The 14,154-nt window shown below is 36.4% G+C and overlaps 1 protein-coding gene across 1 annotated transcript; it reads right to left on the reverse strand.

Moving 5' to 3' along the window:
* Positions 1–1,901: 1,901 nt before the first annotated feature.
* LOC112565585 (c-Myc-binding protein-like) lies at positions 1,902–8,926 on the reverse strand. Its single transcript, XM_025241119.1, has 5 exons — positions 8,709–8,926; positions 6,458–6,530; positions 5,987–6,035; positions 4,950–5,079; positions 1,902–2,576 (listed from the first exon to the last, which is right to left on the reverse strand). Exons 1-5 carry the CDS (start codon positions 8,721–8,723, stop codon positions 2,529–2,531), a joined length of 315 nt encoding a protein of 104 aa, XP_025096904.1. The 5' UTR covers positions 8,724–8,926; the 3' UTR covers positions 1,902–2,528.
* Between the last annotated feature and the right edge of the window lie 5,228 nt (positions 8,927–14,154).

The raw sequence follows: 14,154 nt of genomic DNA on the forward strand, positions 1-14,154 counted from the left end.
AAAAAACTGCAATTTTCCGCATCACCATTTCAAACAGACTTTAGCCGTTGATCGTATGAAGGAATTGTCCAGAGCACAAGTGCTTAATAGAAGTAAAGCCACTAGAAATGTTCTTAAAACCGTTAGGTTAGCAAAAGGGGTGAGGGATGAGAGCAGCTGGGCCAGCTCTATCCCCCACCTCCCACAGACCCCCACAATATTCAGTCACACTCGCTCTCACCTTATCTTCACTGTCCAAAGACTCAATCTCACGTATGCGTTTCTCAATGATGAAAAATAATTTGTTTCATTCCTTCTGCTCCCTATCCACCACGGAGTTCAACCAGGGGATGAGACCGAGCAGTACCATTTAGGGAATTTTCAGCAAGGTTGCACATTAGGGTAAAGCATCATCCAATGAATTTAATTGATCAACAGGCACATTTGGGGTTTTGTACAAACAGTATTCAAAAATGTAAAGCAAAGAAATCTGCAATGAGCAGAACACTTCTCTTTTTCTGCCCCAAAAATACAAAAGCATGTTTTTTAACTATATGTTTCCTGTTTTTTCTTTGGTCAAAAGTTCTGTATTTAATAATTGCAATAAAAGATCAGTTTCTGATAACGTTTGCACTGTCAGACAATAATTATAAATAGTACAGGTACTGGTTTTCATTTCTAGTTATGCGGTAAATGAAAATCTTGCTTAGTCTGAAATAATAGCAGTCTTTTGACTTGATGACAGCTTGAATGTAACCATTCCTTGCATCCATCCCATAGACTAATGTTGATGCCTCACTCACTGTACTGACACAGCGCTCGACTACCTGAGAGTGACAAGGTATCTGACAGATGAAGGGTTGAGTGGCAGGCTGCTGGAGTGCTTCATCTGGAAGGTGATTTGTGAGAGGTGGCTCCAGTGTGAATTCCTCCATTGATGGCAGTAGGTCTTGCAACATTTGAGCATTCTCCTTAAGTTTGGGAGGTTGAAATTCTCTGACTTCCTGTTGAGACTCACCAGCATGCTTGGCAAATGGTCCACTGCTGCCTTCCTATTGACTTCATTGTTATCTCCAAGCATCAACAGAACATTTTCCTGATGGACCCAGTATGCATTCCATTGTACTATGTCATGTATATGTATATAGCATTGCTAGTATGAGAACTTTTTTGAATTGCCCCTGGGTTAGGGTTAAAGTTGCATTGCATTGTACTACGGGCCATGTTATATGCCTGTAAGCCAATGATAACAAACTCTGTTGCTTAATTTGTTGAAGCAAGTGCTTTGGTCCATAAGTGCATCATAGGATCATCATTGATGCTAAACCATGCAAGTCCATAGCAGACAATGAAGTGTGTCAGGGAATACAGTTCGTTTACTTGGTTGCACTGTTGCCACACACAGCCGACATCCTTCTAGCAGTTGTGAGCCATCTAACCATCGACGTGGGCCTAGGCTTTTTCTGCAGTAAATTGTCACTGATGCTTCTACTAATAGCTTTGATCATTTTGTACAGGTATGCTAGGTCATTACTAAAGTTTTCTGGCTTTGACTTCTGGAAGAGGATCACCAGGGGCAATGAGTCGATTAGGTGAGGGACATCCGTCTCAATCTAGAAAGAGTACAGCTGAAAGGGAATAGCATAAGAGAAAGAGGTAGGCCAGTTTTGTCACCCAGCCAGAGAGAGGCTGGGTGTTCAGCCCTGGCGTGAGAAGCAGGACCCATGCGGATGGAGGAAGTGTGATGGAAAATGAACACAAAAAATGACTAATAAAGGCAAAACATCCAGTTCAAATGTCTAGAATCAATGAGACAATACCTCTTTGCTATTATAACTGAACATAAAAAATACTTTTACCCTTGGTTCCCTTTAGAAATATGTCCTGGTCAACATCACTTAAAAAATGAATTCAATGCAATATAACATGATAAATTTTATTTCTTGCAAGGTTACTCAGTGTCTGATGACAGCAAATTGCTTCAATCTTCATATAAAATTGTCCACAAATCAAGTGGTATGTACAATAAAACACAACAAAAAGACAAAATATAATCAAAGCACTTTGATATATCCAGCATCTCCTGTGCAAAAGAAAAAAAATCTACAAATCCACATTTAAAAATAAAAAAGAGGAGAAAAACACAAAACCACCCAACAAAAATTGTCCCCTTCATGTGCAATGTGACATTATCCCAACTCCACCACCAGAAGGGAACATTTTTGCATTAGTGCTTTTGCAACAAAAACAAAAATTACCCTAAAATAAAATGCTGATGTGAATGTATTCTTCATGTAGGAAAATGTGTATGAGGATTAATGTCTACAGGCATTTACCAAACCCACCGAAGAAAATCCTGAGTTTAATTTTTCATTTTATATAATCTTTTGGACAAATAATGACAAAGAAATATTGGAATCTATGCCTGTTGATTTCAATAAGAAATTATAAATTTGATCAGAGTAATATCATTGTCCAAGAGAAACTAAATAATGCAAAAGTAAAACAGGTAACTGTGGTACATTTTGTCAAAAATGGAATGAATAGCTTTAGTTCTCAGGAACTTCTTGCTCAGCAGCTGGCTCATACTGTTGCACCTGTAAAATGTAATGATATACTTTAATCATAATTGAAATGTACAGTACCAAATAATCACTGTAAATCCAAAAAAAAAAGTTTTAAAATTGAGAGAAAATGGTGAACTAAATCAAGTTTGTCATTTATAACCCATATCTTTAAGAAACCAGTTCTGACATTTCATAAAGCTATTAACACATTTCTGACATGATTCCCCCTCCCCTAAAAACAGTGAAGGTCATCTCCTAAACCTTTTTAGAACACATGGTGAGGGAGGTTTGTGTTTATGCCACACCATCAGCTAATGCTTTATCATTTTGAGAAAAGGTAACATTACATAAAAAAAGTTGAGACAAAAACCCCAGGTGATATAACATCCTCAACAAGAAAAGCCAACGCAAGGAACAAAACAATAAAACAGTAGACAATATGTAAAAAAAAGTAGTGTTTTGGCCAAAAAGCCCAGCTGATGTGGCCAACTACTTGAAGAATGTCCACAGCTTTCTGACATGAGAGGTGTAGAGCTTTGATATGTGGAAGGCAAAATAGTGGTCAAAGATGACCACAAGAAATATTACTTCCTAGACCACTTTGAGTACTGTGCCAATGACAGATAAGTGGGTTTGGAAACATTCCTTGCAATTTACAAAATACTGACTTCTTAGGAGAAAATTTGAAGCTGTTTTCTCACCCATTTTGCATACCATTGAAGAAATGGTAGGGCTCAGCCTCGGATGCAGAAAGCAAAGTCATCTACATACAATGAGCCTGCCAAACCTGGACAGACTTTTAATGTTGAAGAGAGTTGTGAGAGTATGCTGCCTTGATGGATGCCTATATCCTCTTCCTACGGATCAGATAGGATATACTCTGGCGTTCCATGCAGACTTGAATGAAGTGATAAGAAAGAAATTTTTAAAAAAAAAATTTTGATATAACATAGCATTTCAGTTCCATGACATCATGACCCTGCATGACAGAGAACCAAACTGCAGTCAATTAAATCATATGTCAGCTGAACAAATTGTATACTATGCTTCATTCACCATGCTTCCTGGAGTATACAAGTGGGGCATAAGCAGATGCAGTCAAAATTTCTGGAGCAACTTTGACAGATGAAGTCAAAAGTTCAACCCACTCCTATGAAGACTAGAGAGGGTACTAGGAATGCAGAATCTTGCATTTCATGGTTCAAATGAAAACCTTCACAGTGCAGAAAATGGCAACTTTTTTGGTCTGTAGAATATTTAGCACTTTTATACCATGTGATGCAAGAACATTTTTAAAGAATTAAAAACAATGATACACTATCTTGGAAAAAGATATAAAAATGACTAATGCAATAAAGTAGATTTTAACAGCTAGTCACAGTGAGCAAATGACAATCATTATTCAGTTTGTTAGTGTGGTGACTGCTTCTGAAAGTAACACTCTTAGTTTTAGGTCTCACACTTTAATAAAAAAGAATTTCCTAGGATTTATACCACTGTCTGAAACTGGAAGTGCATTTATGACAAAAGTTCTTAAAGAGCTGCAAGAAATGGGGTTGGAAGTAGATAATCTGCAAACACAAGGCTATGACAACTGAAGCATTTCTCAGATATTACAGCGAAACCAGATGGGAAAGTAGAATTTATACTTTGTGACCTCTGAGATACCAGCTAGGGAACTTTTATGATGGTCTTGTAGATATTTCTGAAAATGCAAACCTTTAGAAATCCCTGGGAAACATGTGTGCTTGTTAATACCTTGTTAATCACATTTGCCAGTTTAGATTTGTTGCAGCACTAGAGATGTGGTATTAACATCCTATTTGATGGAAATATTACCAGCAAATGTCATCAAGACAAAGAATCTGATTTGAAGACAGCAATAAAGAAGATGCAACAAACTATGGAATATTTCAAAAAGCTGAAAAGTGATAAAGGATATGAGCAAGTATTAGCAGATGCATTAGAGATTGCCTATGATTTAGAAATAGTCAAGCTTTGAGAAAGATTGGGTACCAAGATTTAAGTCAAGGTTTCTTATATGCTCTATTAATAATAATAATGAGGATTTATACCGTGCTTTTCCAAAGATTTGTCCACCAAAAGCAAATCAATATTGAAAAGTGTTTTTGTGATAATGACCAATATTTATATTTCCTGTTAAAAAATTAGCACAAAATAAGTCTACCTTGAGCCCTTACTTCCATGTTTCACCATTCTATATTGTCTTAGGTCTTGGGCCTTGACAAATAAAATTTTTCTTAATGATTTGCTGGCTAAATATCAATTATAAGCAAGTGAATGTAGTGCTTTGGGTCTGTCCCACAGGATTAGAATTGTGACAGAATGAATGTAATTAAGATATTTCATTAAAAAAATATTTGCCAAGATTAAAAAAATCACCTTAGCTCTTAATTCAGTATTCTCCTCTTGAAGTTGCTCACATTTCTGTCTGAGCTCTGTCACTTCAAGTTTTAATGCCTCCACATCTGCTGTTTCTGGACCAGAAGCTCCTAGGTGTTGCCTTAGGAAACTCATGAAAGTCAAGGTTATAATACTATTCTTAGAACAACCTAAAAATAAAAGGGAGAGGGGGTAGGTATTAGATGTAAACATTTCTTTCTAGTATATATTGATAAATTTATGTGAGAAATGTTAACCACAATGCCTTAATTGGAACAGTGTTGAATCCTCATAGGCAAAAAAATAATAAAATTAACTGACTGGTGTTAAATTTCATACCCTGTATAAATTTTAAGCTTAAATTCAAGATTTTCTTTCAACAGGAGATAAAGCAACTACTGTTTAAGATTCTAAAGGGTGGGACACTTAAAAGTAGTCTGCCTTGTCTGAGCATATTATAGGAGGCAGGCTACCTTTTTTCTGGTCAAATTTGGTAGTTTTAGATGATACTACATCAAAATGTTTTGTTTTAGATTTGTGCTATCTGAGCCATGAGATTGTTTTACATTTCCACTTCTATTTCTGCTTTTGTGTCACAATTTTTAGGTGTAGATGACATATTTGATAAACTACAACCTCTTTGAGAGGTAGCTGGTGGGTTTTACGTTTTACGTCATGCCAGAACTAAGGCTACATCATCCAGCACATAATGACCAAAAAGTGACTCGGCTATCAGTAAAAAAGCTGTCACAAATGGTCAAGGCAATAGAAACATTTTTTGACAAATTTTAAATAGAACTACACATAAGATTTCAGTACTCATCTTTCTTAATTTGTTAGTGACCATTAAACATCAGAAAGAAAAAGTTCTATCCAACCAAGTCTTCACTGGAGATAGCATAGGGTTCTGTACATAGGTAGATTATCTAATAAATTCAATACTTTATCTTTTCCCCCACTGTAACAGTACTAAACAGAAGAGCAGATAATGTAGGAAACTCATTTATTTAAAAGTGATCATGAATAGAAAAGGATACTCCAGGGCATTGTTTGGTTTTTCGGGTTCCTCATAGAGCCCAACAAGAACTGTGGAAATAATAACACACACACTCAATTATAATATTGTATCTATATTTTTTTTACTGTTTTCAAGACTATGTAGTCTTTTGTCCTATAACATAATTTAAGCATAGCTTTAAACCCTTACTAAAATAAAATATCACAATATTTGAGTCTATGATAATAAGGTAGAATACTTTATATGGCAAAAATATTGTGTTGCTTGATGGCAACTCGCATTGAGGACACTATACTCTTTGCTACTACAAAATACCTACAAATACACAACATAATATGAATGAAATATATATAAACATTAAATTTTCTTCTAGCTTTAAAAAGGAGGCATTTTCAAATGCTCATTCTTGTGATTCTTCACTACTTGCTTACTCAACACAATCAGTGACAGTATGACAGTAGCATGCCTCTGAATAAACATCTAATGATACCTTTAGTTAATGCATCCATGACTCCAGCCTTTTCAAGGTATCTCCGAAATTCTTCCCTCTTGGAATCAGCTGCCTGTGATAGAGTTTCATTTTATATTCAAAATTTGATACATACTTGAAAAACTAACCAGCAAAATGTTATATATAAAGTTTGTAAAGCATCAAGTGATGGTTATTCTTTATCTCATGTAGAAATTCTAATAATGTACCACTCCAAATTTCAATTTTATGTTAAGACACAAAGAAAAATTGGGAAAGGACAAGTCAAACTGGAGCTGCGCACACTTGGTGGAAATAATGCTAAAAGTGTAAAAATAGGGTAAAACATTGTTTGGCTGTTGTCCACAACATTTTACAAAAAAGAGTTTAAGTGATTATTTGTAGAGTTTGCATGTTCATTAATGTGTGACCACACTCATGCTGAACACTCAAACGTTTTCAAAAAAAGGGCAGATCAACAATTAGCACATTTAATGTTGAACTAATTAACTAAATAATAAATGAGTGGGATCTACCTTGGTTGTGGTGCTGTGCATTGCAAATACCCATTATTATTATAATGATTTTATGGATTTACAACAGCTTCCCACAGTGAAAGATTCCAGCCAGAAAACACTTTCATGTTTGCTGTCTCTGTCGTTTGCCCCGCCGCAGTTACACAAGAAACTGCAAGTCTTTTGAAGACATGGGGAGACTACATTGCTCAAACTAACGTCCAATAATGTTTGGTCCACACCAGCCTAGCAACAGAGAATGTCACTGGGTGCCTGACTCAGTTTTGCCAATGACAGCTTTTGGATGTAAGATGAATTGAAGATCATGGTGATTAAAAGAAAAACAGAAGCTGAGCAGAGGGTGTGTACATAGAATTCAGAATGGGTATAGAAAACCAGCAACAGGAATCAGAGCATAGAAATTATATTATATTATTAAGAATAGCCCTTCCCTGCAAGATAATAACTTGCCATCACATGGCAAACAACAAGTGAACAGTAACACAAACAAAAACTCTTGTTGCATCCTTTGCTTAGGGATACACTGCATAAGATTTCAAAAAGTACTATTGAAAATCATTTTTTTCAAGTTATCTTCAAATCAGATCCAACTTTATTGTTTATCCGAGGATGTCCAAGAAAGACATTTTTCTTTTGCTCACAAACCCAACCACCTATACAAATATGAGTGTATATATATATATACAACATAATGGGCAGACATATCCATACAAGACAATAAATACACACGCACACCTACACCTTTTTTAAAAAATGTTGTTGGTTTTGTAAAGCCTTTGCTCTCCTTTAAGACCAACTTTTGTACTTCTGTGAGATCATCATTGATATGAACTACTACTAGAAGGCCAAACAACAAACTTAGATATGAAACCTTAGAGACAGGGAAAATCTTGCAAACATGGGGGGGGAAAGGTGTTTTAAATCATACCAACAAAGGCTATATATCTGCAAAGCAGCTAGCCCCGTAAACAGTGTCCCCGAGATGAGATAGGAACCCAGGACAGCCAAACCTCAATGTATTGGTGACAGGTGCTAACAGTTGAATCACTGGACCACCCAAAGAAATCCCAACCTGGGATATGAAAAGGCTACATAAACCAACTAAGGAAAAAATCCTGGCCGAACAGAACTTGCAAACCCTGGCTGACTAACTCTCTCTTGGAGTAGACCATGTTCTGATAGTGTTGAGACCAGGAAAGCCACTAAAGTCAAAAAAAACTTTGAGCACTTAACTGTAATATTGAAGCAACCATATTGTCAGATTCAAGGAAGCCCAGTTGTACTTTTCATACTTCTAAAACGTTTGACAATAACCTGTGCTGCTTTTGGAGCATTGCAAGTCTCACAGCGCACTGACATAGGTTGTTATGGACGCCATAACAAACATGAAACGGCCAAGAAAAGAATTGCCCAATCCTAACAAACACTTTCTATTTAAATCTCAAACATTAATATCTAGCCTTTTTCGGTTAGTAAAGCCCCATATAAGTAAACTTGTACTTTTACCTACTGCACTTTATTTAATTTTTAAACAAGCGGAAGCCATGTAGACAAGCTGCTCAATGAAACACTGGCGGTCTTACCGTTTTTAATTCGTCTAAGCGCGTATACATGTACTTAGGAAACACCTTCTTTGTTTTTATCAAAATAAATTTAAAGTATATTTAAGAACAATTTGCAGCTCAAGAAGCTGCCACGAAGGTGAGCTGAACATAAACTCTAAAGAATATACCCACCCTATATGAAGTCATTTTAAAGCTGTCCTCAACTGCAAACTCTGTCAAGTGGAATGTGATGTTGCCAAGCACTTTATGAATAATAAAATATTTAAAATACTAAAGAATTATTTAACTATGTATCGAGTCTGAAGAAGGATATTCTATCACAATAACATTTTTTAAAGTGTTTACATATCAGTATTGCTAAATCGCGAGAACGAGAAATGGAGTAATTTTTTTTTTTTTAAATAAAGCGGAAATACTCATGAATCATTAGGAACCACAACTCCGCATTTTTAGCCAAGCGCTTCCTCAGACTTCTATGATTTCTAGACTGAAGATCTCCTGGAGTTCAGCGGCAACGCATAAGGAGCAGACACTATAGGCAAAATGAGCACGGAGAGTGTCGTGTTTATGCGACCAGTACCCGAATATACTTGTTATTATTTGTAGAAATTGTGAGCTCATGCTATAATAATATAATAATTGTGAGCTAACCCTAACCTGCGATCTTCCATGAATCGGTGCAAGATCAAAGGGTGACCAGGGACAACCCAGGTGTAGGGAGAGGCGACTCAGCCTCGGACTACGAGAGAATCATCACTTTCCGAGTTAATGCAGTTTGCATGCTGGCGAGCAGAGGTCCGTCTCGAATAGACGTAAGGAATTGTTTTCCGGACTTAGTGAATGTGTTTTGTATTGGAAGTTTACGCCAGCCCGAAATTAGACTTATATTATTGACGTAAGTAAAGAAATTAACTGTGAACATTGAACGGTGAATATTGGATTTCGAACAGTGAACATTTAGGAGGCGAGCGGCATCGAGGAGAGATAAGTTTTAAAACAACGTTTGGACCTAAATGTAAACCATTTCTGTATATATATATATGTAGAATGTTTTATAAAATTCTTTTGATTTATATATATATATTGATCTATTTTATTGATTTGGTGATTGAACATGGAGTGAGTGTTCTAATTAGGTGTGGTCGAATACTCGTCAAAAGAGTTAAACATTGCGCGACAGAGCACTCAACCGTTACAGATGGCCAGCCTGCCGAATCTTTAGAACTGGCTATAGCACACAAACACAACCTTTATCCATACTGCTAAGCCTAGTTTTAACCCGGACAATTACCCCAAAGCTAGCTCTAACCCTAACACAAATCAAGCTCTAACCCTACCCCAAACCTAATCCTGACCCTATTCTAACCCCGACACTAACCATAACCCTGACCCTAAACCTAAACTGAACTCTTACCCTAGCCCTAATTAAAAACGTAACCCTATCGTAACCAAACCTTGGACGCTATCCGTAACGCTAACCCTACCCTGACTTTTACCATAACCCTACCGCTAACACTATAATATTAACCCAAAACCTATCCCTAGCAGAAACTGTGACCATGACCCTAACCCTAACACCAAAACTAACGATAACCCTAACACTAACCTTCACGCTATTCCTAACCCTAACCATGACCATAACCATAACCTTATCCCTAACACATAAAAAAAAAAAAATCAGACACAATTGGAAAAAATCGGAGAAAGATCAATTGGAAAAAAATGGGAGAGGAACTGAAAAAAAAACCAAAGACAAAAATTAAAATCAATCGTAAAAAACAGACATAACCGGGAACAATTGGGCCAAAATCGTTAAATTTGTACCAAAAGAAAAAAAAAATTCAATAACAAAAATCGGAAACAAGTGGTAGCAATGGGAGAAAGACAAATTGTGAAAAAATGGGAGAAGAACTGGAAAATCAGACAAAGGCAAAAAATAAAAAAATAAACGCCAAAAATCGTAAAAAATGTAACAAAGAAAAAACAAAATTCAATAAAAAAAGTTCACGAACAAGTGTGACAAATCGGAAAAAGATTATTTGAAAAAATAGGAGAGTAGTATGTTTAACCTTGCATACTACGTGTTTCCTAGTTTAACACGTTTTACCGAACATGACACTTTTTACCTATATGTGTTACATAGAATAACATGCGTTACCTAGTATAAAACGCTTGGCCTATTATAACATGTTCTGTAGCAAGATGGGCCACGATCGTGGCTTTGCCGGTTAACGGGGGGAAAGTGATTTTCAGTACTATTGCAAAGTTCAGGTTTTCTCCTTTCCAAAAAATTTTTGGGTCTAAGATATTAGACTAACCTGTAAATTTCAGTCACCAAAACCCATCCTTTAATTAATTATTCGATACAATTCACACCTGCGATCAACGAGCGCTGATAACAGTCTCTTACGTCATGTTGGTTCCACATTCAGGACATTGCCTGCAGTCAACACCAATCAGAGCGAGAGAGAATCAGTGACAGTTCGAATTATTCGGACGCTGACAGTCAGCATTTCTCGTGGTTCTGAAAAAAAAACCCCAAAAAACAACTGCTTCTTTACAAGGAGAAATGCAGACTTTCAACGTCCGAATAACTCGAACTGTCACTCTGATTGATATATTGACGGCTGGCAATGTTGTGAATGGTGTACTAGCGTGACGTGTGTCACTGTCAGCGTGACGTAATACACTGTTAGGGCTCTTCTGATCGCAGGTGCGAATCTCGTACTTTGCTAGCGGATAATTAATTAATCGGTTTTGGAAGCTGAAATTTACAGGTTAGGCTTTATATCGCCTGTGAATATAGTACTTGATGATCGACTGACAGTTATGACAAGATTGTGTGACAGTGCGAGAGTGCGAGTGAGCGTACGTGTGAGTAACCTTTCTATTTTGATAGGTTGACGACTATTCTGAGTTAATATTTAGCGTACGGTGGGTCTAGAAGATATCGCATATTTTGGAGTTTCTGTTCTTGTTAGAACATTGTTTTGACCTTGATCTTTGCGAATAATTCATGATGTTGTGTCTTATGAAATAACATGATCTGAGCAGTTTCAAGCAAATAATCGTTGTGTTGTTTGTTGAAGGAACGTGCAGCTGCCAGGTGCGTGTTGGACGAGCCATTAGTGATATCACGAACTTGTATTACTGGACTGCTGGCAGCCGATTTTTTCCAGTTAAGCTACTAAAATGAGGCATGCCTTTACAATAAACATTTCAGATTAACTACTAAAACGAGGCATGCTTGTACAAAGCTTTTTAGTCACATTATATTCTTTGTTTAGGCTCTCCGAGACTAACAGCGGAGAACTTCCCAAGAGGCTAAGCGTTGGTCTTAACAGACAGATAGCAATCTACCTATGCATCCATGTGATATGACAACTATTCCCCCACCCTCTCTTCCTGAGCCCTGGTATCCACACACATGCACAAAAAAATAACTAGATTTAATATATAAAAGTGTTCTTTGACGTTGTACAATGAATAAAAGTACAAAAATACACATTTAAAAGGCATAGTGTTAAAGAAGCCAATGCAAACAAACTACTACTCATAAAAACATTCTTTACGCAAGCAAGTCACAATGTTTTGTGGGAGCAAGTAAAGGTTGTTAAAGATTCTTTGTTTCATAACAATAAGGCAGTGGAGGATTCATTCCATTACAATTGTACATTTCGATAGCTTGTAAAAATCAGATATTACAATAACACATATCTCATACAAATGCTTTAACTTTTATGTACACCGTAACACATATACTTACAGATATGCATATAGGCTTAGTCACCTATTTTTGAAGATTTCCTTATACCTCAAGGATTTCATTTACATGCTTCTTTCATATTATCTTCATCATTCTTAACACATCACTGTATCTCTAATACAGGTATATCTAATATAAATGGGGTTTTCTTTAACAAAAGCACACAGAACTATTTTAAAAGTGTTAGACATTGTGAAACACCACAAAACATCTCCAGAATGTCTATATTAACTTATGTAATTGAGTTACAAGATGAAATAATCTGTCATGTTTTGGGACAAAAAATATAAGGTCTTAATCGTGTGATAAATTATAAATAAAATTGCAAATAACCGTTTTCCTATTATTTGAGTATATTCACTGATTTTAAATAGCAAATTGATAAGCGCAAAATCAAATCATGGTGTAAAATAATCATACGGTGTTAAATATAGTAATTAAATGAAAAAGTCCCTGTCTTAATCTTTTTCGGACAAGCAGTGTTGGCGGGATGAAAACTTGAGTTGCACAAACAAACACATCATTGGAGAGAGAAATACAGGAAGCCAGAAAGTGAGTGGAGCGAATATGATAGTAAGCTTTCATCTTACTTCAGGTATAAACATGAACTTAGTATTGCAGGCGCTCTTTTCTTTTATTAAAAACTATATGGAGGCTACAGAATTTGGGTGCGGGATCAGGCTTGGTGAGAGGAAAAGAATAAATGATAATTATCACCTGGTTCTAGTACAGCCTATTACGCCATTTTCCCTTACTCGAAAACTCCGTAAGTCGATTTTTTTTTCGGGTCCCTTTGAGTTCGACTTATCGAGGTCCGACTGTATGCCTTAACTTATTCTCTATTAACCTTCTTAATGTATGGAAAGCGGCTCACGTCACTCAATCCTCCCATCCTACCCCCAACCCCACCTCTAGTATCAGGTTTTGTAAGCTGAAGAATGACCTCTCGTGATGGAGCACAATAACGGCATCACTAGCACCCGGTTTTGTCAAGCTGATGTTGGAGCTATAAAATGAGTCCAGATAATAGACATGCTCTAGATAATACATCTGGATGGAGCTAAAGATTCTTAAATCTGGACTTCTAAGCTATGCTTTTGACAAAGAATAATAATATAATATTATATTATCAAGTTTAGGTACCCATATTTTTAACTTTGCGGCGATTTTTTCCTGTTAGTAAAACAATTAATATAGAAGCGCTGTCCGAAAAATAAATTGATGGCTGTACAGTGTTAACTTCAAAAGTTAATGAGCATTATACAAGAAACAATTGTGCCTGATAATTGTATCATACCCAGCAAAGGAAATCATTACTTATTGATAAAATAATTGATGACATCATGATATGTATACAACACCATGTAGGACATTTTAGCACATGACAGGAAGTGGAAAATGACTCTTACACAAGAACATTGTTTCATCACAACTTGCAATAAATAATCATGACATCAGAAAATGGAAAACATGCAACAAGACACATTGCCACTTGATAAAAGAGTATCACATATTATGTGCAAGAAAGAGTGTATTGTGGAGGAAAATACCATTCCTTTCTTCAAGTACTTACCAGATGACATGACTACCTCAACGGGAGACCTCGCTAACCAGAGAGAGATTGCTCTTTGACAGGATCAAAAGGTAGCAGAACCATGTTGTCGAGCACTTGGGGATTCAAACAGATTATTAAAAAGTAGATAAACCAGACTCACAACGCCTAAATTTAGGGTATTTGCAAGTATGTACAGTGACCTGGCTCACATCACCTGATGTACGAGAATATAAGCTAGTACTAGTCTAGAAAGGTCTAGCACAGTGGTTAATAACCGGGGTTCGATCGAACCCTAG

Source organism: Pomacea canaliculata, linkage group LG6 (assembly GCF_003073045.1).
Source record: "Pomacea canaliculata isolate SZHN2017 linkage group LG6, ASM307304v1, whole genome shotgun sequence".
Lineage (NCBI taxonomy): Eukaryota > Metazoa > Mollusca > Gastropoda > Architaenioglossa > Ampullariidae > Pomacea > Pomacea canaliculata.